This window comes from Saitoella complicata (assembly GCF_001661265.1).
Source record: "Saitoella complicata NRRL Y-17804 unplaced genomic scaffold SAICOscaffold_1, whole genome shotgun sequence".
Taxonomy (NCBI): Eukaryota; Fungi; Ascomycota; class Saitoellomycetes; order Saitoellales; family Saitoellaceae; genus Saitoella; species Saitoella complicata.
The window spans coordinates 1,261,597-1,282,428 of record NW_017566992.1 but is presented as its reverse complement, the minus strand read 5'-3'; the positions used below and the strand labels follow the sequence as shown (position 1 = coordinate 1,282,428).

The 20,832-nt window shown below is 51.6% G+C and overlaps 12 protein-coding genes across 12 annotated transcripts; 6 read left to right on the top strand and 6 right to left on the bottom strand.

The window, feature by feature from the left end:
* Nucleotides 1-11: 11 nt before the first annotated feature.
* Nucleotides 12-3,394, top strand: SAICODRAFT_16525 (uncharacterized protein; the record flags this gene model as incomplete). The annotated part of the gene is made up of 3 exons (XM_019165667.1): nucleotides 12-116; nucleotides 169-369; nucleotides 422-3,394. The coding sequence occupies exons 1-3, from the start codon at nucleotides 33-35 to the stop codon at nucleotides 3,392-3,394; spliced, it is 3,258 nt and encodes a 1,085-aa protein (XP_019027639.1). The 5' UTR covers nucleotides 12-32.
* Nucleotides 3,395-3,606: 212 nt separating this feature from the next.
* Nucleotides 3,607-5,422, top strand: SAICODRAFT_32897 (VHS-domain-containing protein; the record flags this gene model as incomplete). The annotated part of the gene is made up of 3 exons (XM_019168245.1): nucleotides 3,607-3,637; nucleotides 3,691-3,778; nucleotides 3,832-5,422. 3 exons carry the CDS (start codon nucleotides 3,607-3,609, stop codon nucleotides 5,420-5,422), a joined length of 1,710 nt encoding a protein of 569 aa, XP_019027638.1.
* Nucleotides 5,423-5,717: 295 nt separating this feature from the next.
* SAICODRAFT_4703 (uncharacterized protein) lies at nucleotides 5,718-6,140 on the top strand (the record flags this gene model as incomplete). Its single annotated transcript, XM_019168877.1, has 3 exons — nucleotides 5,718-5,829; nucleotides 5,883-5,929; nucleotides 5,994-6,140. The coding sequence occupies 3 exons, from the start codon at nucleotides 5,718-5,720 to the stop codon at nucleotides 6,138-6,140; spliced, it is 306 nt and encodes a 101-aa protein (XP_019027637.1).
* Nucleotides 6,141-6,447: 307 nt separating this feature from the next.
* On the bottom strand, nucleotides 6,448-7,342 carry SAICODRAFT_63505 (uncharacterized protein; the record flags this gene model as incomplete). Its single annotated transcript, XM_019169995.2, has 3 exons — nucleotides 7,101-7,342; nucleotides 6,831-7,043; nucleotides 6,448-6,614 (listed from the first exon to the last, which is right to left on the bottom strand). The coding sequence occupies exons 1-3, from the start codon at nucleotides 7,102-7,104 to the stop codon at nucleotides 6,448-6,450; spliced, it is 384 nt and encodes a 127-aa protein (XP_019027636.1). The 5' UTR covers nucleotides 7,105-7,342.
* Nucleotides 7,343-7,449: 107 nt separating this feature from the next.
* Nucleotides 7,450-9,944, top strand: SAICODRAFT_87362 (Gpi1-domain-containing protein; the record flags this gene model as incomplete). The annotated part of the gene is made up of 2 exons (XM_019171492.1): nucleotides 7,450-7,988; nucleotides 8,043-9,944. Exons 1-2 carry the CDS (start codon nucleotides 7,806-7,808, stop codon nucleotides 9,942-9,944), a joined length of 2,085 nt encoding a protein of 694 aa, XP_019027635.1. The 5' UTR covers nucleotides 7,450-7,805.
* A 68-nt stretch (nucleotides 9,945-10,012) lies between these two features.
* Nucleotides 10,013-10,940, bottom strand: SAICODRAFT_32880 (eIF-3 RNA-binding subunit; the record flags this gene model as incomplete). The annotated part of the gene is made up of 2 exons (XM_019168244.1): nucleotides 10,013-10,868; nucleotides 10,930-10,940. The coding sequence occupies 2 exons, from the start codon at nucleotides 10,938-10,940 to the stop codon at nucleotides 10,013-10,015; spliced, it is 867 nt and encodes a 288-aa protein (XP_019027634.1).
* A 167-nt stretch (nucleotides 10,941-11,107) lies between these two features.
* On the bottom strand, nucleotides 11,108-12,493 carry SAICODRAFT_28624 (trimeric LpxA-like protein). The gene is made up of 7 exons (XM_019167184.1): nucleotides 12,031-12,493; nucleotides 11,911-11,980; nucleotides 11,750-11,858; nucleotides 11,670-11,692; nucleotides 11,514-11,615; nucleotides 11,378-11,458; nucleotides 11,108-11,327 (listed from the first exon to the last, which is right to left on the bottom strand). Exons 1-7 carry the CDS (start codon nucleotides 12,249-12,251, stop codon nucleotides 11,148-11,150), a joined length of 786 nt encoding a protein of 261 aa, XP_019027633.1. The 5' UTR covers nucleotides 12,252-12,493; the 3' UTR covers nucleotides 11,108-11,147.
* SAICODRAFT_109946 (uncharacterized protein) lies at nucleotides 12,406-13,146 on the bottom strand. Its single transcript, XM_019165312.1, has one exon. The coding sequence runs from the start codon at nucleotides 13,001-13,003 to the stop codon at nucleotides 12,560-12,562; it is 444 nt and encodes a 147-aa protein (XP_019027632.1). The 5' UTR covers nucleotides 13,004-13,146; the 3' UTR covers nucleotides 12,406-12,559.
* Nucleotides 13,147-13,422: 276 nt separating this feature from the next.
* On the bottom strand, nucleotides 13,423-15,762 carry SAICODRAFT_32878 (Rho GTPase activation protein; the record flags this gene model as incomplete). The annotated part of the gene is made up of 3 exons (XM_019168243.1): nucleotides 13,423-13,577; nucleotides 13,629-13,699; nucleotides 13,751-15,762. The coding sequence occupies 3 exons, from the start codon at nucleotides 15,760-15,762 to the stop codon at nucleotides 13,423-13,425; spliced, it is 2,238 nt and encodes a 745-aa protein (XP_019027631.1).
* A 980-nt stretch (nucleotides 15,763-16,742) lies between these two features.
* SAICODRAFT_32877 (TMP-TENI-domain-containing protein) lies at nucleotides 16,743-18,562 on the top strand (the record flags this gene model as incomplete). Its single annotated transcript, XM_019168242.1, has 4 exons — nucleotides 16,743-16,775; nucleotides 17,047-17,359; nucleotides 17,383-17,793; nucleotides 17,853-18,562. 4 exons carry the CDS (start codon nucleotides 16,743-16,745, stop codon nucleotides 18,560-18,562), a joined length of 1,467 nt encoding a protein of 488 aa, XP_019027630.1.
* Nucleotides 18,563-18,660: 98 nt separating this feature from the next.
* Nucleotides 18,661-19,107, top strand: SAICODRAFT_51297 (uncharacterized protein; the record flags this gene model as incomplete). The annotated part of the gene is made up of 1 exon (XM_019169047.1): nucleotides 18,661-19,107. A coding segment is annotated over one exon (447 nt), but the record flags the coding sequence as incomplete, so codon positions are not given.
* A 944-nt stretch (nucleotides 19,108-20,051) lies between these two features.
* SAICODRAFT_22876 (uncharacterized protein) lies at nucleotides 20,052-20,642 on the bottom strand (the record flags this gene model as incomplete). Its single annotated transcript, XM_019166658.1, has 1 exon — nucleotides 20,052-20,642. One exon carries the CDS (start codon nucleotides 20,640-20,642, stop codon nucleotides 20,052-20,054), a length of 591 nt encoding a protein of 196 aa, XP_019027628.1.
* Between the last annotated feature and the right edge of the window lie 190 nt (nucleotides 20,643-20,832).

Here is a 20,832-nt window from a genome sequence, read left to right as displayed (position 1 = left end):
CAATTGCCGGCAAACAAACCACCAAGACCACTATGAGTCTGTTAACAAGGGTCAAGAAGACCGTTGGGACTAATCTCTCAGCGGGTCTGATGAGGGATAATTTTCATTTGAATTACGTGAGTACTCCTTCCTCGGTCTGTGAGTGGAATAGGGCTGAGCGCGAATTAGTTGACGCATCATGGCATACACGGCACGATCTCGACGATGCATTTCGATCCTGTGCAGGGGTTGTTGGCGGTTGGTACCTATGAAGGTTCAGTCGATGTCCTTGGACAGAGCGGTGTCCAGGTCACCTTTCACGTCAGCAATTCACCGGCAATCAGGCACGTACGGGTACATGGACCACGATTGGTGGTAGTGGATGCCAAGGTAAATATCGAGGTCATCTTGCTTCATAATGGCTGGCTAAAGATGTTTACAGAACGCCCTCACTATATTCTCACTCGAAACGTGTGAACGAACTTCCGTCTACTCCGCCCGCGGCCTCGTCACCTGCATTCACACCGATCCCTCCCTAGATTGGCTCTTCATTGGTCTAAATGACGGTACGATCGATGTCTGGGATTTGGACCGCGAACGTATCGCCCCGTTTCGTATCCCGAATCTCTACAAAGAACGTCAAGATCAATGGCGATTCATGCAATATAAATGGGCTCCACCGCGGTCGAAAATCTCGCCTGTGGTAGCTATGCAGATGCACCCAAGAGATATTGGGCTGTTGTTAGTGGGATACCCGGATGGTGCCGCGCTGTTCAGCTTTAAGGAGAATAAGGCGATCAGGTTTTGGGAGTTGGTGATTCCGCCTGGAGCACCGGGTGGTGATACCGATCCGAGTATGATACAGACGCTCCGGAGACCATGTTTAACGAGCATATCTTGGCACCCTTCCGGCGTGCATCTGGTCACGGCACACGAGGATGGGTGTATGGCATTCTGGGATGCGAAAGTTGAGGGAGGGCCGTTGCAAACGAGAACGCTGACGGAGACAGAGGTGGATATTCCAGGACATCATACGCTTCAACCACCTGCGACTGGAACGTTCTCGGTGCGTGAGCCAATCTTTAGGATGTCGTGGTGTAGTCTGGGGACACCGGAGGAAACCCAGCTCGTCGTTGCGGGTGGGTTATTCAGTGGGACGGCAGCGCCGGGCTTGACGCTGCTTGACTTTGGACCGCTGCCTGGTGGTTTTACGAAAGCCCCCACCCCACAGCAGTTTACAGAGTACTACTCCATGCCACGGAGGACGAAGATTCTGCCGACGATGTCTTCGGCTATGCCGTTGGATTTTGTCGTCTTTCCTTACGGTACGCCGCATTACCTCGGAACGCATAACCCGACAGCCCTTCTAGTGCTACTTTCTACCAACGAACTCGCACTCCTCGGGTTCCCCGATGGAAGAGCATTGGATCCCGCAAAGGTCCTCCCTCCAGCACTGGCCCTCCTTACGCCTCGTGCTCTGCACGTCGCCGTCACCCCAGTGACTCGGGAGAAGTGGCTAGGCATGACCGGAGGAAACAACGGCAAATCCGCCGGACCCGGTGACCAGCTTCTTATCGGTGGTGCCCCCGCCCGTCAACGTCTCCGTGCATTCGCACACCGTAATGTAATGATGACATCCCACGCTGACGCAACCGTACGTCTCTGGGATGCTTCACATGGGGAGGTGGAAAATACGTCTGTTTTGACGGCCGATTTGAGGAAGATTCTGGGAGAGGGTAGGGATGGACCACCAAGGATTACGAAGACCGGTTTGAGTAAGATGACGGGTGAACTCGCGGTTGGCACTGAAGCGGGAGAGTGTATCATCTACAGATTTGGGAAGACGCGGGCGGCGGAGGCGATGGGTGCTGGTGGTGCTGAGACGGCAATGGGTGCACCTAGGATGCCGACGGTGAAGGAGTTGGAGGCAGAGATGGGTGGTGTTACGATGGATGAGCCGGACCAGATGGAGATGCCCCCTCAGCGTGTTCAGCCGTCGCAGATGGCTAGTCCGCCTCTGTCGCCTGATCCGGAGAAACACAGTAAGAGATTTAGTGGTTTGTTGGGACGGAGATCCTCGACGCAAGCTGGTCCCAAGTCACCTGCGCTGCCGCAGGGCGTTGTGCCAGGCCCGCAGACATCGAAGGATTTGTTGCAGAATATCTCGCATATGACGGATCCGGCTGTTTCTTCTGGATTTCTTCCGGTATGTGCAGTCCGTGCGCATCGAGGCGGCGTGACGTGCATCAAGACGACCGATGTCGGATTCATCGCAATTGGGTATGAGTATGGTGCGATTGCGTTGGTCGATATGCGTGGGCCTGCTGTCATTCTGTTGGAGGATTTGGTTAATCTGAAGGGGAAGCAGGGTGAAGTTGAGCTTGAAACGCCTACTTGCTTTGAGGTTGCCGTAATGTCGCTACAGGATGGCGCGAGGCCGAATATCCTTCTCTTTACGGGAACTTCGGCAGGGAGGATCATTTGTCATAAGCTGGTGCCGACACCGCATGGTGGGTATAGTGTGCACTTTGAGTACGCGAATAGTCATTCACAGGATGGATCGATCGTGGCATTGTTGCCGATAGAACTGGACACGGGTTTGTCTGCAGTCGCCATGCCGGCTAACTTGAGGACTGATGTCCCCATTGATGGGGGTATAATTGCAGTGTCTGCTGGTGGTGTCAGACTTGTCAAGGGTGACTCGCACAAGACACGTGCGTCGTTCCCAGCGCAATGCACGGCTGCCAGTATTCTTTCGCGAGGTACGGGAGATGTTGCTGTTGCCTGCGTCATGGATTCCAGGCGTATCCGTGTTTTGTCTCTTCCGTTCTTTGAGGAGATAGCGGATATCATCATTGCTGGTGATATCCAACGTCTGGAGGAGGCAGTATTGACCGAGAACGGAGATTTGTTCATCTGGACTGGCGCTGCTGAACTTGGGCTCTTCTCCTTGTGGCACACCGGCGGTCGGCCACCGAGTGCACAGCAAGACCAGTTGTTTGATGCGCTGAAAGCGACGCCGGCCAGGCCTACGATTAGTACTTGGCAATGGGTTACTGGCACGGTGTATGTTAACCAGCAGGATCTGGACTTACTCATTGGAGGCCCGAACCGACCTCCGTCGAAGAAAATGCTGCTGGAGCAGCGTGCGAGGGATGAACAGCAGAGGTTGGCTGCGCGTGCTCATGCCCAAGCTGGCATGACACAAGGCATCCAAAACGACGCGAACTCGGGTGTATTCGGTCAGATGGCGCAGAACCTTAACGAACGTGGAGAGCGATTGGGGACGATGGAAAACCAGTTTGATCACTTGGAGCAGGCTACAGGAGAATGGTTGAAGGAGATCAAGGGTTTCGCTGGACAAACGAAGCGCAAGGCGGTGATGAAAGGATTGGGTCTTGGTTCATTCTTCTAATTTACTAGGTTTATTGGCGTTATGATTGGGTCCATTGAATCGACATATCTTGTTTCCCACACACTCTCTCCCCGGTGCCAATTCGGTGCGGGGCTGAGGCAGGACAGCGAGTGGCTGGGGGCACTGCGCGGCATCGTCATCCGGCACAAGCTTTATCGGACGGACCTCACGAACAAGAACGTAAAGAGTACTGGAGAAACCAATTGGTCGAGATGTCGATCCGGACGTTGAAGACTTATATCTGTACGTTTTGTCCTCGGTCGAGTTTTTCCCGGCGTTGCTGACGGGATGGGTAGACCGAGCATGCGACTCGACGTTGTTCGAGCCGAACCTTGCCCTTGATTTGGAGATTGCGGATTTGATTAACCAGAAGAAGGGAACTTAGTATGTCAAAACGGTACATCGCTGCTCATGCAGTGCTGACCAGTTTGATATAGCCCTCGTGAAGCCGCATCTTTCCTCCTCCACTTCATCAACAGCTCTGACCAACATGTCGCGATCCTCGCCCTTGCCCTCCTCGATATTCTCGTCAAGAATTGCGGTTACGCCTTCCACTTGCAAATCGCCTCAAAAGAATTCCTCAATGAACTCGTCCGAAGATTCCCCGAACGCCCTTTGGCGCGACCCAGCCGTGCGCAATACCGAATTCTGGAATTGCTCGAGGAGTGGAAGTCCACTATATGTGTCAACAGCCGCTACAAGGATGACCTCGGGCATATTCGGGATATGCACCGTTTGCTGACTTACAAGGGCTACAAGTTCCCGGAGGCCAAGTCTGATTCATTAGCTGTGCTTAACCCTTCAGACAACCTCAAGTCCGCTGATGAACTGGAAGAGGAAGAGCGCGCTGGTAAGCAGGCGAAGCTTCAGGAGTTGATTCGACGTGGTACACCTCAGGATCTCGCCGATGCTAATGAGCTGATGAAGGAGTTGGCGGGTTACAAGAACCAGGTGGATTACCGTGCTAAGGCTGCGGAGGACGTAGAGCGCGTCAGACAGAAGGCGAATATGCTTATCGAGATGATGGCCGGTGTCAAAGACGGTGATGTTATCGGTCAGGCTGATGCCTTCGACGAGTTGGCGAACGCTGTCAAGAACGCCCAGCCTAAGATTCAAAAGATGGTGCAGGAGGAGAGTGATGACGCAGAGGCAGTCGTCAAGCTTTTGGAGTTGAACGACTTCTTGAACAACACTGCGACTAAGTTCGACGCGTTGAAGAGGGGCGACTGGGAGACGGCAAGGAGCATCAACGTTCACCAACTCGGCACACCGCCCGCAAGAGCGGGAGGTGCTTCGCCCGTAGCCGGAGGTGCACCAGCAAGTAATATACAGTCTTTGTCTCTGATTGACTTTGACTTCGATGCTCCTGCAGCTACTCCTGCTGCGGCACCTCAGCCTGCGCAGACCGGTAGCTCTGCTGCTGACGATCTCCTTGGCGACCTTGCCAGTCTTTCCGTCCAGACGCCCTATGGTCACGGTGGTAACATCTCCCTTGGTGCTCCCAGCGCTCCTTCCTCTCCCCCACCACAGATGCAGGGCACCAACAACTACTCCGCCTTGGAAGACCTCCTCGGCGGTGGCAGCAGCCACTCCCGTAACGCAAGTAGTTCGAGTGCTGGTGCTTTCGGAGCTATCGGCTCCTCCGCTCCTGCCCCTGCTGCTGCTTCAGGAGGCGAAGTTACCATCAACGACTCCGCTGCCTTGTCCGTCCGCATGGAGGTTTCCCGCGTTGGACCCGCGCCTGACGCACCCATTCTCTTGACTGCCAAATTCAACAACAAGTCTTCTCAACCCGTGACCGACCTCGTCTACCAGATGGCCGTCCCCAAGTCCATGGTTTTGAAGATGCAGCCCGCTTCCGGTGTCCAGCTCGCTCCTATGCAGCAGAACGGCATTACTCAGGTTTCTCAGATTACGGGTGTTCCGAGGGGATCTGCGGGTGTGAAGCTTAGGTGGAGGGTTTCTTACAAGGTCGGTGGAAGGCCTGTTGAGGAGAGCGGTGAGGCGACAAACTTGCCTGTCGTCTGAGCTGAAGGAGAGAGAAATGGAAAGAGGAAGAAAGTACGGCCGCGGGAGAGTTGGGGTGACATATTATACCATTGTTTTGCTTTACGAGTTAGCCAACTTGAATGAAAGACGTTTTTCTCACCCGGTTGTTCGTACTGTATGCGAATTGGAGCGCGGTGCCTGAATGAAGGTGAACTCTACGGCATCTCCGTACAGGAAATCACGAACCTCAGAAAAACACAACTCAGAACGTGTGTACCGTGATCATCATTCGACGGACTGAACGTCAGGCTAACACACTCAGTTATCAGTCAGCATGTTCGGCCTTTCGCTAGCACGGACGGCCTTCACCGCCCTTCGCACGGGTTTCGCTACCCTGCCTGAATCCTCGGTCTTTGCACGAGGATACAAGATGAAGACTCACAAAGGTGAGTTTGTTGCCTGCTCTACTTACAAGTCCACATACTCACCGGCATCATAGGTGCCAATAAGCGATGGACGGCTCTGCCAAATGGAGGATTCAAGAGGGTTCGTCAACAGTGCACACTATCCGCATTCTATGGCTCTGGCTAATCGTGAATCATGTAAACAGAAGCATGCAGGTCACTCACATTTGAACATTGGTCTTTCTACCTCCCACTTGTCTCGCTTGACAAGGATTGCGTATGCCAAGGGGAAGGGTAAGGGAGATCAGAAGAAGAGGTTGAGGAAGTTGATGCCCGGAAATAGGGCGAGATGAGGACGATGCATGTTTGGAGTGGGGAGAGTGAATGAGATGAAATGAGCAACATCAAGGAATTCTGGGACTGCGTTGTGGATATGTCATACGTTAGGCGTTTTGGGTACACGGTTAAAATACGATTTGGGTCAGAACATAAAGCGAGCCAACCATCATGAGGAACAAGTTCAAAGGAAGTGGTGTAAACATTGTGCTTGGTTATTATGCTTCCAAGAAAGTAATCCAAAAACGCCAAAACCCAAGATACCCTATAAGATGCCAGTGGTAAAAAGGAAAGGAAAAACAAAACATAAAAACGCCAACCCGCCTAGTTTCTCTTCTTCTTAGATCCAGCGAAACCGATGGTCTTCTTGTTACCTCCCTTCGTCTTCTTCATACCCTTCCATTCCTCTTTTCTCGAACCTCGGGGACCAGACGTGCTGATCTTCTTCTCGGGAGCCTTCATCTCGACGTCTGCGGCAGCGGAGTCGGTAGCTTCAAAGACAGAAGACACATGTTAGCCTCGTGACCAAGAAAAAAAGGAGACGAAAGGTTAGACAAAGCACGTAAGCTCATCAGGGTCAATCAGACCAAGAAGCGCATACGTCTCGTCATCTTCACTCTCACTCCACCCTTCGTCTTCGAGCTGAAAACCAGCTTGGGGCCACATGGGCGAAGAAAGTAAAGAGGGACTAAAGGAGGTGAGTGTACCTTGTTCATCAGCATTTGCTGTAGCATCACCACCGTCCACTTCCATGGTGTTCTCGTCGTTGTTGGTGGGTTCTGCGGCGGCGATGTCGGCGGTACCGAGCTTCTTGGCGAGGCGGAGTTCACGGGCGACTTCTTGCTTGAAGAAGACGGAGTTGGGGTCCGCACGCTTGGTGGCACGGAAAGAGCGCTTGACCTTGGATCGCATAGACTTGGCTGTAACACAGCTGTTAGATCCTTCCTTCTGAGTGATTTTGTGGGAAGTAGATGTACCCATTGTGGATTGTTGGTAGGTTGATCTGGTGAAAGAGAGGACGTAAAAACCTGGAGGTTGCTTCAAGTACGCTACGCTGGGTGTATTGCCTTCGAACTTTTTTGGGCCCCCTCGGTGCACGTGCCTGAAACGAGCCCTGCCTTGAGTTTGCTCAAAGGTGCAAAACAGAACTGAATGGTAGAAGAGAGCCGAAGCTTGTATGTGGTAGTTTTTGAATCTATGTTGTAGAGCCGGACTTCCCGTTTCCTCGTAACTGCTTAAACTTGACGGATTGACGTGTGGGACCTCATCCCCCACAGGGTCCCACACAGGGCACGCACAGATTCGCGGTTTCATACATACACGACGTGTGAAAAGGAGGTCCAGCTTGGAGCAATTCCTCAGCGACAGTTCTTGTCAACAATCAAGGAGGCCAAAAGCATTCGCAAGGCATGAGTTCGCAATAAACTGCGTGCGAACAACGACATACAATATTCTTTGGCATTCATGCCCGTTGATGCTGCGACTGTCTTCCATCTTCGTGATCTTCGGAGTCGCACTTCTGGCAATCGGCATTACCTTTCTGCATTCGAGTCGCATTCATAGGGACATTGTCTTTCGCGCTGGGGTTGCTTTTTCGGTACTTACGGCGGCTTTCCTTACGCTCCTATTACCACTGAGTTATATCGCGAAGAAAGAGCAGAAGAAGAATCCGTGTTGGGTGCATGAAAGAACGTCGGCGCGGGAACAATTGCGACGGCGAGGCAGTCTGTAAGAAGGATGGGTCAAAAATTGTGAGGATCTTCTGGCCGGCTGGTGCATGTAGGAAGCATGACGTAGGCCTCTTGGTGGGATGGCGTGTATCGGACTTGGATGTATTTGTCTTGGCGGTTTTGCCTGAGGTAAACGTACGTGAATGTATTCCGGAGGTTGTTGTGAGGCGCTCCTGACATTTGACGCAGCATACACGACTAGCAACAGCCCTTCGTGATGGTCTCCTCTTCTCCCAGCACGACTTCTCCAAACTACAGGACCTCTGCGGTGGACACCCACTCAGCATTCTGGGCTCCTTGAACGACGACATACCTCGAAAAAACGCATACACCGGCAAAGGAGCATGGATAGTTGGTGTTACCCACGATGACAACCTCGTCCCAGAATTCACGCTCGCCGACCCGACAATGTCAGCTACAGCACAAGTTATTTTGTTTGACCCTCCGAACCCTCACGGCATGCATTTCTACTCATTGCAACCCACTCCTCTCGATTTTGGCGGATTGGACGCACATGAAGGCCGGGATCGTAAGCAACAACTGGAGCGACAACAACGGAGAGACATGGTCCTGAAGAAACTGGCAGAGCATACACCCACCCGTCGTCTACAATCTCAACCAAAAGACCTGATCCAAATGCATATCAACAAGATCAACTGTTCCTACGAACTCGGCACTGTACTCCACGAGAACGCAAAGCGAATCGGAATGCAAGCACGGAGGAAACGGACATTGAGTGTTGGTGAGAGAGTTAGGGAGTCTGCGGAGACGTTGCAGGCGAGTGCGTGGGAAGGTTTCGTGTTGGCAATGGTGTGGATGTTTCGGTGGGTTATGCCTTATGTGTTCCTGTTTACGCGAGGGATTGTGATGCTTGAGCGATTGCTCATAGAGGCACTACTCCACTTCGTCGAGTGGCAGCCTTTTCCGAATCATCCGCCGTTGAAGGATCTGCTTGGGTCAGCACAACAGGCGCATATCCGCATGCAGCAGGCCTGTCAATGGCCCGTTCAGTGCCTCGCTCTTCGAGACCGGAAGAAGGACTGGGCGAGTATGACCACGAACCATATGGAGTATATCAGATTCTACAACAGTCTCTGGCTTGTCGGAAATGATGCCATCATCGGTGCCGTCATCGCTAGTTATCTTACGGAGAACGCGGACGAGGTCGCGTCACTGATTGAGCGAGTGTCGAGGGTGTACACAATCGAGAGCCTGCATCGCATGATTCTGTGGTTGATGGATTGGCCGGCCGGTCTGAAACTCAATAACGAGTTGGCGGCTTTCCTGGGTGATCTTTTCATCTATCTCATCAACTTCTGGGCAGTATGTATGGGTGAGCTACGGCCATACCTGCCGTTTATCGTCCGTTTCGTCGGATATTCAGGTTTTGTCGGCGCGTCCATGGCAATTTCGCTCTCCTCCGATCTCCTCACTTTGTTGACGCTCCATATCTCCTCGTTTTACATTGCATCAGCGCGGATTTACAACTGGCAACTCACGATTTTAGTCTCACTATTCCATCTCTTTCGGGGCAAAAAGCATAACGTCCTCCGCGAACGTATCGATTCGTGCGACTATGATCTCGATCAGCTACTACTCGGGACTATCTTGTTCACGTTACTGAGTTTCTTGTTCCCGACCGTGTTGGTGTTCTACGCGACGTTCGCCGTTTGTCATATGGGAATTGTTATGCTCAAGGCATTATCAGAGACGTTGTTGGCGTGTCTCAACCACTTCCCGCTGTTTCCTTTGATGCTCCGTATCAAAGATCCGAAAAGATTGCCGGGTGGCATACGATTTGAATTGTATACGGGTCCGAGAAGAGGAGGGAGCACAAACGAGAAGGAGATCGTTACGAGTTACGTGGCATTGCGGTCCACACCACTGCCGTTGAAGAACATATTTCGACAGTACCTGCGATTGGCAAGGAGGTTGCGAGCACATTACTTGAATCCGGGGGTGTTTGTGTCGTTAGCGATTGGGCGACCTGTGCCACTCATACCCAGGAGTCAGTTGGCAGGTTCAGAAGAAAGACGCATAAGTGTGGAAGAATTATGGAAGAAGCTGGAGGCAAGACGTCGTGCATCATAGCGATAATAGAATGCATGATCTCAGGATATATTGGCTTCAAATGATCGAACTATGCTCCCAATGCCCCCTTATTTCTTAGGTTGCGCAAACTCCACCTTCAAGATCTGGTGATCATATGGCATACCGTTAATCTTCTCCATCGCTCTCTGAGCCTCATCCCTCTCGTAGAACGAAACGAACGCAAACCCCTTTCCTTGACCAGTCTCCCTGTCTCTTGCAACGAACACCCTGGAAATACCGTTGAAACGCTTGAAGATTTCTCTGAGGTCGTCTTCGGTAGCTTCCTCAGACAGCGAAGTGATACGCAAAGTAGCGAGCTCATCCTGGTCTCCACGGCCAGGACCGCGCATAGTCTCTCCAGTAGTACGTGCACCAGCGCGGAGGTGAACGGGAACGTAAGTACCACGAGCATTGGCAGCAGGCTGCTCAGGCTCTCCAGGCGTACCAGCACCAGAAGGTCCAGCCTCGTCCAAAGAACCAAGAGTGTCCTTGTAAGGACAACGAGCAGTAAAGTGGTTTCCCTTACAGATACGACACGCGACGGTCTTGTCCTTCAACTGCTCCTTCAACTGCTGCTCAGAATCCTTCTCGTCATCCTCCAGTACCTGCTTAACCTTAGAGCCAACAGACAACTTCAAGTAGATGTTCTCTCCAACAGTGGTGGTAGAATGGTCAGGTCCAGCCTTCTTGCCCTTCTCTGCACCGAATTTTGTCCATGACTTGCGATCTGCGACGGCGGCGTTCACGTGTTCCTTGACGAGGGTGGTCTTGATGCGGCGGGTAATCTTGACCTTCTTGCCGGCTTCGTTGATTTTGTATTCGACAATGGTCTTGGTCTTGCCATCCTCGGAGATGGTGATCTCGGGGGCGGGGAGAGCGTTGTCGTCCTCAACATCGTCGGCCCAGTTAGACTTTGGTGGTGCACTATAGGAAGACAGTCAACGTCATACGACAAAAAGAATGCGTCCTCGTGAGGTCAACATACGCAGCGGCCATTGTTATTATTGAACGGAAGGGCGGATGAAGGTAATTGAGGGTCCTTTGGTCGCGTTCTTCAAGCTGTCGTCGACCTCTAAGGCGTGCAGCTTGGCAGCAAAATTCCGATCCCCGAATGGGTTTAGTGCCAATCTACGATACAATGCATCTGAGAGCACAAGCAATATTGACCAACATGTTATCTCTAACGACTTTATCAAATGCTCTTCATTTTTGACCCTCTGTCTGATCGATCTTCTTTATGACCTTCGCCGGTACTCCGCCAACGACGCAATCGTTCGGGACATCCTTAGTGACGACCGCGCCAGCTGCGACAACCACTCGATCACCAACTGTCACGCCTGGAGTGATCACAGCGTTTCCTCCAATCCAGCATTCCTTGCCGATCTGAGATAACATATTAGCCGCTGTGTGGATGCGGAGATCGTGATACCTACCCGAATGGGTTTCGCCCACTCCGTCCCAGCCAGTCGCGGGCCGGCTTCGATGGGATGACCCGCGGTGTATATCGACACGTTCTGTATGCATAGTCAGCATCCACTTTCTGAGCGACTTGTGCCCGACAATGCATACCGGTCCAAACATCGTGCGGTCACCAATATAGACTGGCGCGCAATCTAGGATCGTGGTATTGTAGTTCATGTAGACTCCGTCTCCGAGAAAGATGTTGCCGCCCTGGATGGCTCACGTCAACATCGATTTGTGATGGTTGCCTGATAGTTATCTTACGTAGTCGAACATCACTGGTGGTTCTGCACGACAGTTGTCAGTCATGTTGCACGACGTGGTACGGATCAATCGATACTCACCAAGGTCGACCTGTGTCAAATCACACTTCCCAAGCATCTGGCTCAACATCTCTCTTCTCTTTTCCGCCAGCTTCTCCAGACCCAGATCCTCGGGATCGCCCAAGGTGTCCTATCAGTGAGTCAGTCAAGAGTCTTCTGGCATTTACCACTTTTCTTCGAACATTGTACTTGCGGCACAGTCTCTTCATCCGTAGCCTTCCCTCAAGGAGCTCGGGGACCATAGCGTTGTAACTATGCAGGATGTTAACGATGCGCAATGTTTCCGTTGCCATGCGACGTACTCTTCCCCAGCAATCATCAATCGGTAATCCTCGCAGTCAATGGCATCCAAGAATTCGGATCGCGGCTGGAAGGCCGGATCGTTGACAGCTGCGACAGCTCCTTCGTGCTTGTTCTGAGTCATTGTCCGTTTCCTGTTGAGGAGGTGTTTTAGGAATGCGAAGTCGAGCAGCTTTATGTCGACAACCACTTCGGTTGCGGAGTCCCCGGGTGCATGATGCATGGGGACCCGAAATGCGGCCGGCGGGTGCCCGAGAACGAGAGAGATGAACAATGAAGGAAAGGGTTTGAACGTCAGAGGAGTGAGTTCACGGTGAAACGGTTGGAGCCAGCATCAATGAAACAACCCTGTACGTTGTGTGGTGGCCTGGACGAACATCCTAGCAAAAGTAGCATTTATTATGTGACAGTAAAACAAAGGGGATAACGAGATACACCGAGAAGACAAACAACAGATCACGTACGCCAAAAAACACATTGAAACCAAGTCCAAACACCTATGTGATATTAGATGCGCATACACCCGCAGCATTATGCCTGGCCCATGAGCTCTTCCTCTGTCAGGTGAATCTCGTGCACGACAGGCTCCTCCGGCTCATCCGATGATCGATCAGAAATCAACGACTGGTGGTAACGAGAAAGGAAAGCATCTGGTGACCACTTCCAACCCTGTAGTAATAGGTCAGTTGCTGTAGCGGACAGCCTCTCGATCATACCTACCTGACTCGCGGAAAGCACAACAACCGGCGCAGCTCGATCCGCCGGCCCAAGATCATAGATCTTGAAGCTCTGCTCAGCATGGAGGGGGTTCAAGAAGGACTGCCTTCGACCGGTCGAAATATGTGTTGGAGAGTCATAAGAGGAGGAAGCCGAAGATGACGTCAAGGAGGTTGGTGATCCGGACGAACCCGAGGAGGATCCCTCACGGGTACGAGAAGACGCCGAGGCGGTCGGGATACGGACGGGAGTGCTCATTGTTGTTTGTTGAATGCGGATATTACGGAGGTGTGTTGTTTGAATTGACAGGGGATTTGAAGGGATGGCGGTACGTGAGTCGTGCTTATCAACTGACCCATTGTGGGGAATCACGCCAATCAAAGTGCCCTAAGGCTTTATCGACTAAGTCATTGCCCGTGGGAGTTGCACCTTGGAAGTTATCAGAAATACACATCCGTATTTTCCAAGAAGATTATTATGATAATGACCGGTTACTTTAGCAAAAACCCATATGGCATGTCCGGCAAGTCCAGCAAGCCCATTAGAAATGAAAACGCAAACAAAACAACCTCAAGATAAATTCATAATAACACCGTCCATCTACGCTCCTTTCATGCTCAGTTCTGTTCCTCATCTTTATCCTTCAGGCATGCTATCCTCTCAGCTTGCCGCACAAGTCACTTCTTTCTCGCAAATTGCTTGTTGAGGAGGTGCAAGATCTTCGTAACATTGAACTTGACGTATTCCAGATCGAGAAGCTGGACATTATTCTGTTGCATTTCAAGAAGATCATCGAGTTTGAGATCAAGCTCGAGCAGTCCACGATCACGTCCTGAAGAAAAACATTAGCTCCGGCACTTCACCGATCAATTGTTGATCGTACCTTTGTAGTGCAATGAGATAACAAATGTTCCCGGTACTGGTGAAACAATGTTGAAATAGATATTCGATCGCCTGTAATTCAGTTAGTCGCCGTATTCAGTAGATCAGACCGATTGCACGAACCTGTCTGATGGCACACTACTCTCCGCAATCACTCCCTCCTTCTCCAACTGCGAATGGGTGTACTTATACGGCCCCAAACTCTGCTTCTTCTTCTCCTTCCTCTGCTTACCGCCAACAGCAACAAGTCCAACACCACCAGCAACACCTCCGCTCCGACTCTTCTCCGGCGCACCACCGGACTGGATACGCACGTTCTGGAGATAAGACTTGTACGTCTCGAGCTGGCCGCGAAGGTAATCGTTGTGGTCGCATATGGTCTTGTAGACACCTTCAAGCGAGTCTGTCTCTTCGATGACGTGTTCACGCAGGGATCCGAGATGAGCGAGTTCTTGCTCGACTTCCTCGGTCAAAGGGTTATACCGGTCTCGAGGGTCGACAAGGTGCTGCTCTGCCAATTCACGAAGCATCTCGAGTGCCTTGATACCCTTCCGAACTAGCGCGACATCCTTCAGGGTGGCCGCCATATCCGCAATCTTCGACAGGTTGAGCGGACGTTTAGCAGCACCCGCCGACGGAGGCAACGTACGGATAAGCTGCACGAATGTCGCCTTCGTCTCCATGAAGAGAATGTCAGACTGCGTGACATCCAAGGAAGTCGTCAAATCAGACACAGGCGTCTCGAAGCGACTGTACAAGGGCAACTCGACTGTTCTGTTCTCGTGTCTTGGCAGCATTGGCGGCGCAGAACCGGCTTCATTCAACAATATGCGAAGATGGCTGGTCTTCTCGGGCGCGAGGATAGTCGCGTGCTTCTCAAGCAAAGCATGAGTACCGTAGATTTCGTTCAACGTGATGTGAAGCTGAAGGTCCTTTTTGGACAATGCAATGTAGTTGTCAATCTCCAAAGAATCATAGAAGTCACTGACTTCACAGAGATCGTTCAAGAACTGGTTTACTCTTGCCTTGTTGTTATCGATTAGAGGCGACAGGCTCTCCATGTACGGCTCCTTAGCATACGTCGGCTTATTCGCCAGGTTCTGTAGAATCTTCGCGACGAGCGTCAACGTTCGCCTGGGGTGCTCTCCAGGCGTTCCATCGATCAAGACATACGCTTGAGGGGTAACGATAGCCGGGTTGATGAACCGAAGGAAAAAGAAACCACCAATGAGCGAACAGATCGACTGATCAGGCGCATCCGGGTACTTCCTCCTCGTCAAACTCCTAATCTGCTTACAGATCCATCGAATACCATACGGCACAGCATCGATGTTGTCAATGATCGTCCGCAAAAAGCTCTCTGCAACCTCTGTCAACATAGCCAATCGAGGCTCAATGATCGCGCGTACATCGTCACTTCTTGCTGCTTCCTCCGCTGTTACTCGTCTCGGCATACCCTCGGGTAAGGTACCCATATCTTCCTCAATCTGGTCCACCATCTGGTCGTACACGCTCAGAGGGTTGATTTCGAGGTTTAAGTCTTTGTGCTCGATAAGCGAATTGATGCGCTCAGCGAGAACCGATCGCAAGTATGACTGTCCAGGACCACGACGGGTGTATGTAGTCATCATTCGCGAGACTGGCGTATTCGCACGGAGAAGAGACGAAAATTCGGTCGCGCTGTCAAACTGGGCTGAAAGGACAGACTGAAACATGGTCAACAAAAGGTGCTCTTCGCGACTCTCGTACTGATTTCCGTAGATGGTGAACATGACGGTCTGTAGCAGTGAGTCAATCTCCGCCAAGCTGACCAAACGCGTCAACGCGGCGATATGCCGAGGTTCTGACTGTAGCAGGAAGAACAAGTTGCCGTACTGCTGAAGCTTTCTGTCATCCGGAAAAACACCCTCTTGCAACTCTGGCGCATCATCAAGATGACTAGCAACCTCATTCTGCTCATCAAGCGCCATCCTGTTCTGAATCAACAACGCAATTCGCGAATCCAAGTATCTCACATCCCTCTCCAACACAAAGTTCTTCTTCGACTGCGACGAAATCTTGGTCTTCAAATCACGTAGTTTCCGCTGTGCTTTCGCCAAGTCGTCTTGAACTTCCACGTCATTCTCGGCAGCCATGGAGTATAACGCCGTTACGCTGTACCGCTTACTCGTCCGTCCTGAACCCGACCATCCACTTGACGTCCGTCGCGGCGTTGGTGGAGAGACATAGTATGACGAAGAAACGGATGAGCGAAGAGATTCGGGTTTGTGACTTGCTGGAGCTGACATTGTCTGCGTCGTGGACATTCAGGAGTATGCTGGGTAACCGCAATGAGCGAAGGGTCGAACAACCGTCAAAACCGATAAACCGTCGGTATAAATGCTTCTAAACGCGAAAATGTCTTCGAGCGACACCAAAACAACGGGTTTGGCTGCTGAATGCACGTGTCCCGGGTGTTTACAGTCACAAAACTTGACTTACTTTGAGGAGCGCCGTACAGTAGTACGTAGCGGGTGTTCTGACCCGAGCAAAGAATTGAAGGTCCGAGATGGTGAACGTACACGAATAGTCGATTGGATACGCGATAACAACGTTCGTGCAACTCTCGTAAACGGATGTACCAGTGTTTGACAGGACGCGGTCTCGGTTTCTGCAGGACTTGCCCCTGAATGCACGTCCACCAAGGTTGGGCTTGCTACGTACTGCTGTGTGCAAAATTCTTGACGTAACTTTCACCTGTGCGCCCGAATCGCAAACTCCATATGACAAATACCCCTAAAACAACATCGATAAAGGCCTCAGCGGTCGAGTAAGGGTTCGAACTGATCATACCTATCCTTAGCGATCACGTCGTGCAACCGGTTTTGGGCCACAAGGCCACTCTCAGTCGCTGCATGCTGAAAAGGTGTTTTCAGTTATAAGAAAGCAGCACACCCTGGAAGCCGCTGGGGATGCAGGTCTGGGTGTCGTGATATAGAGGGAGCTTAAGTGAACATATTCTGCCTGTGTCTTCTTTGATTCTAATGGTTTTTGAGGTTTGTGAGCCCAGTGAGTGCTTTCGATGCTTTCATGCATGTTCATGCAACACCATGCACCTATGCCAAAACCCTTCACAATGTCACGGCTCTATGAGAATGGTGCTACAAGCGTTTCAAGGACATCAATTGATTCCTAAGCGTCTGATCTATCAATTTCTCCCCTGAAACCGCCCTCCCAAGCCTTGTCTATGGAGATGGGCGTGTTCAGTAAACCATCCCCGCACAGATAGGCGGTAAAACACACACCGTCAAGAATTTTGCACACAGCAGTACATTAAACAGGGTCATCACTTACCACCAGAAACTCCAAAGGGACCTCGAGTGCTTCGTTTCTAATCACCCTCCCCCAAACGGACAACCATACCAATCGACAAGAGCAAGATTGATTGGTCCCTCTACCTCTTCACAGACCCGGACATCATTCCTGAGGGCTCAGACATCTGCGCCCATGTCCAGGAAGCAATCAAAGGTGGCTGTACTGTCGTCCAACTCCGCAAGAAAACGAACGACACCGGACTCTTCATCGAGAAAGCTAAGAAACTCCCTGAAATCACACGGGTGTACAATGTCCTATTACTGATAATGACCCCATTTGATGTTGCCCTTGCCCCCGGTGCAGATGGAATTCATGTTGGGCAAGATGACATGGATCTCAAAGACGTAAGAAAATTACTTGGGCCTGATGCAATTATTGGTACATCTGTTGGCTCTATAAAGAAACAAAGGTGGGTATTGCAGGTCATGCAGATTACTTCGGCCTCAGCCCAATCTGGAATACAAACACCAAGAAACTCACAAAACCTCTCATTGGAACCATGGGCACCCGCACAATCCTTTCCTACGTCAAAGAAAATGCCGGGTATGAGATTCTGTGTGTCGCAATTGGCGGGTTCAAAGACTACAATATTCAATGCCTGATATTTCAGGGTCGGACAGGGGCAAAGTCAGTTTCAGGTATTGCAATTGTGTCAGCAATCATGGCGTCCACAACCCCTTATGACGCCGCCAAATCTCTCCTCACGTCCATCAAAATCCCTGCCCCATTCATCCCCCCTCCTCCCTCCCCCTCCCTCCTCCGCCCCGGTGAGGCCCTCTTCACCAAAATCATGACAAAGATCGGTAAAAATGGTCCACCTATCCACCACATCACCAACAATGTTGCAAACAATGTTGCCAAAAACCTCAAGCAAATGTCTCGCTTGCCGTTGGTGCATCCCCAATCATGTCCGAAAACGCCCTCGAAGTTGCCGACCTCATGAGAATCAACGGCGCACTCCTCCTCAACATTGGTACCGCACACCCAGAATCCCCCACTGCCATGCTCAAGGCTCTCCGGATTGCAAACACCGCTGGTACCCTAGTCCTCCTCAACCCTGTTGGCGTGGAAGCAACACAATTCAGAAAAGATACTGCAGCGGGGTTTTTAGCAAGTGGATATTGTGATATCAACAGCCAAGCCGAAATCCGGGCCCTCCTCAACCTCCGTGCACAAGCCTGCGGCGTCGACAGCTTACACTCCTCCTCCTCTTCCTCCCGTGCAGAACTAGCTTCCACCTTCGCCCGTCGGGAACAGAACACGGTTGTCGTGAGTGGAGCTGTGGATGTTGTGTCGGATGGTGAACGAACGTTTTGTGTGAGTAATGGGGATGCCATGTTTGGTTTTGTCATTTGTTCGGGGTGTACGCTAAGAACGGTTATTGCTGCGTGTGCTGCTGTTGAGGAAGATAAATGTGTTGCAGCGGTGTCAGGGTGTGTTGTTTACGGCGTTGCTGCGGGACATGCGGTGAGGCGGGAAGAGGTGAGGGGACCGGGAATGGTCCAGGCGGCGCTTGTGGATGAGATTTGGAGGATCAGGGGGGAGTGTGGGGAGGGCAACCTCGATTGGATGCGGAGTTGAAGAGGGCGATTGCGCTACATGAGGCTGGTGACCTCCAGGCCTCGGCTGCTATATTTTGCCATCTTGCGAGGGTAGCTAAGTTGCCTCTTGCGCAACTTCTGTATGGACTTTCTCTCAGGCATGGGTGGGGTGTGAACGAAGACCGTGAGCGTGCGTTTGACTTCTTGAAGGCAGCCGCTGAGAACAGTGCGTTCATTGAAGAATATGCCAAACGAGCTGGTATGAAATCCGATGGAAAGTCCGAGCTTTCCATGGCCTTTTTCGAGATGGGTGTGAGTTACCAGCGGGGATGGGGTACGAAGAAGGATCTCATAAAGGCTAAGGAGTATTTTGAGCTCGCGGCTGGGTTGGGTGACACTGATGCTATGCTCGAAACCGGAAAGTGCTACGATCTGGGAATTGGAACAAAGAAGGATCGATACATCAGTGCGCAGTGGTACAGGGCAGCAGAGAAGAAAGGGGTGAAGGTCCTTGGCAACACCTGGATCTGGAAGGACAAGTACAACCCACCGACGGAACAAGGCAAGGCAGAGGTCACGGCGTGAGATTCGAGCATGGGCATGGAGTTTCGGAAGTCGGATAGGCGTCAGTCTTATTTTCATAAAGAATTCCCAGGCTGGGGAAGCGGCACGAGCACCCCCACGATGATTACATCGCACCTCATCTAATCAATCAATCGTATCTCAATATCTTTCATCCCCGCAGATCCATTCTTGGCATTAATTTAAGGGTTCATAGCAAATCATCCGATGACTTGCCTTTATTGGCTGCAGATTCGCTGTAGTGGCTGCGCACTGCACAGCATGGTTTTGGTACTACTGTGTGCAAAATTCTTGACGCGGCGCATTTTACCGCCTATCTGCGCGGGGACAGTTTCATGAACCCCCCCATCTTCATACGCAAGGCTTGGGAGGGCGATTTCAGGGTAGAAGTCGATAGAACAAACTCTTAGGAATCCATAGATGTCCCCGAAACGCGTGTAGTACCGTTTCTCATAGAGTTGTGACATTATGAAGGATTTCGGCGTAGGTGCATGATGTTGCATGAACATGCATGAAAGCATCGAAAACACTCTCTGGACCCACAAACATCAAGAACTGTTAGAAACAAAGAAACCACACGCAGAACCTGTTTATCTAAGCTCCCTCTATCTCATGGGACCCAGACCTGCATCCCCAGCGGCTTCCAGGGTGTGCTGCTTTCATATAACTAAAAACACATTTTCAGCATGAAGCGACTGAGAGAGGCCTTGTGGCCCAAAACCGGTGGCAGGACGTGATTGCTGAGGATAGGTATGATCAGTTTGAACCCTTACTCGGCCTCCGAGGCCTTTATCGATGTTGTTTTAGGGGTTTTTGTCATATGGAGTTTGCGATTCGGGCGCACATGGGAAAGTTGCGTCAAGAATTTTGCACACAGCAGTACTCTCTCCCGCGCTCACGAAAGCAATATCTTCCGCCTTCATGAACCATATGCATGTACGACCATCCTACCTTATGCGGAGGTGATTTTCGCTCCCTTGACCATCCTCCACCATCGTCTCCGGATCCGCGTACACATGTGCAACTCCACTCGTGATTCCAACTCCGTGTGAATGCGCGAGAAGCGTGGGCGACACAGGGGCTGAATGCGCAGCCTCCAACGCGCGTCTTTCGTACTCCTCATCATTAGGGACGACAGGCGGTGGAGTCCGATCTCGGTGCAGGAAATCGCGGAATGATTGCCGCTTCTTCGAGGATGAGACGGGACTGACGGGCGCGGATTCGCTTGCAACCTTCTTGGAAGTCTTTGGAGTCTTTGGAGTCTTTGGAGTCTTCGGCGACTCCGGAATCTGTACCTTCAAGGGTAACGGTTTGGGCGACGGACTGGCGTCGTACTCTCCAATCTCGTAAGAATGTCCACTTTTCTCCTGCACAGGCGTCTTCGGCGCATCCACATCCTGAACCCTGATCTCGGGCACAGGTGACTCCTCCCTAGACCCCGGCTCCGATCGATTCACATGAGACCCCGTACTCAAGCTCCGTGAGATCCGACGCGATGCGCGGTCGAGTTTGGATTTAAGTTTATCGGTGAACGACATGGCGTTGCAGTATATAGGTATTTGAGAGACTGAAACTGAGGAGTGATAGGACGCGTTCACATTAAGAGAGCGATTGCGTTCACTTATGTACACAGGGTGTTTATACGGACCGGATGAGCCTCGCCGAGCGGTCGGTCAGCGCCTGGTGTCTTAGCCCGGGCTTCTTGGCGGGATCGAGGCGGCTGTGTGC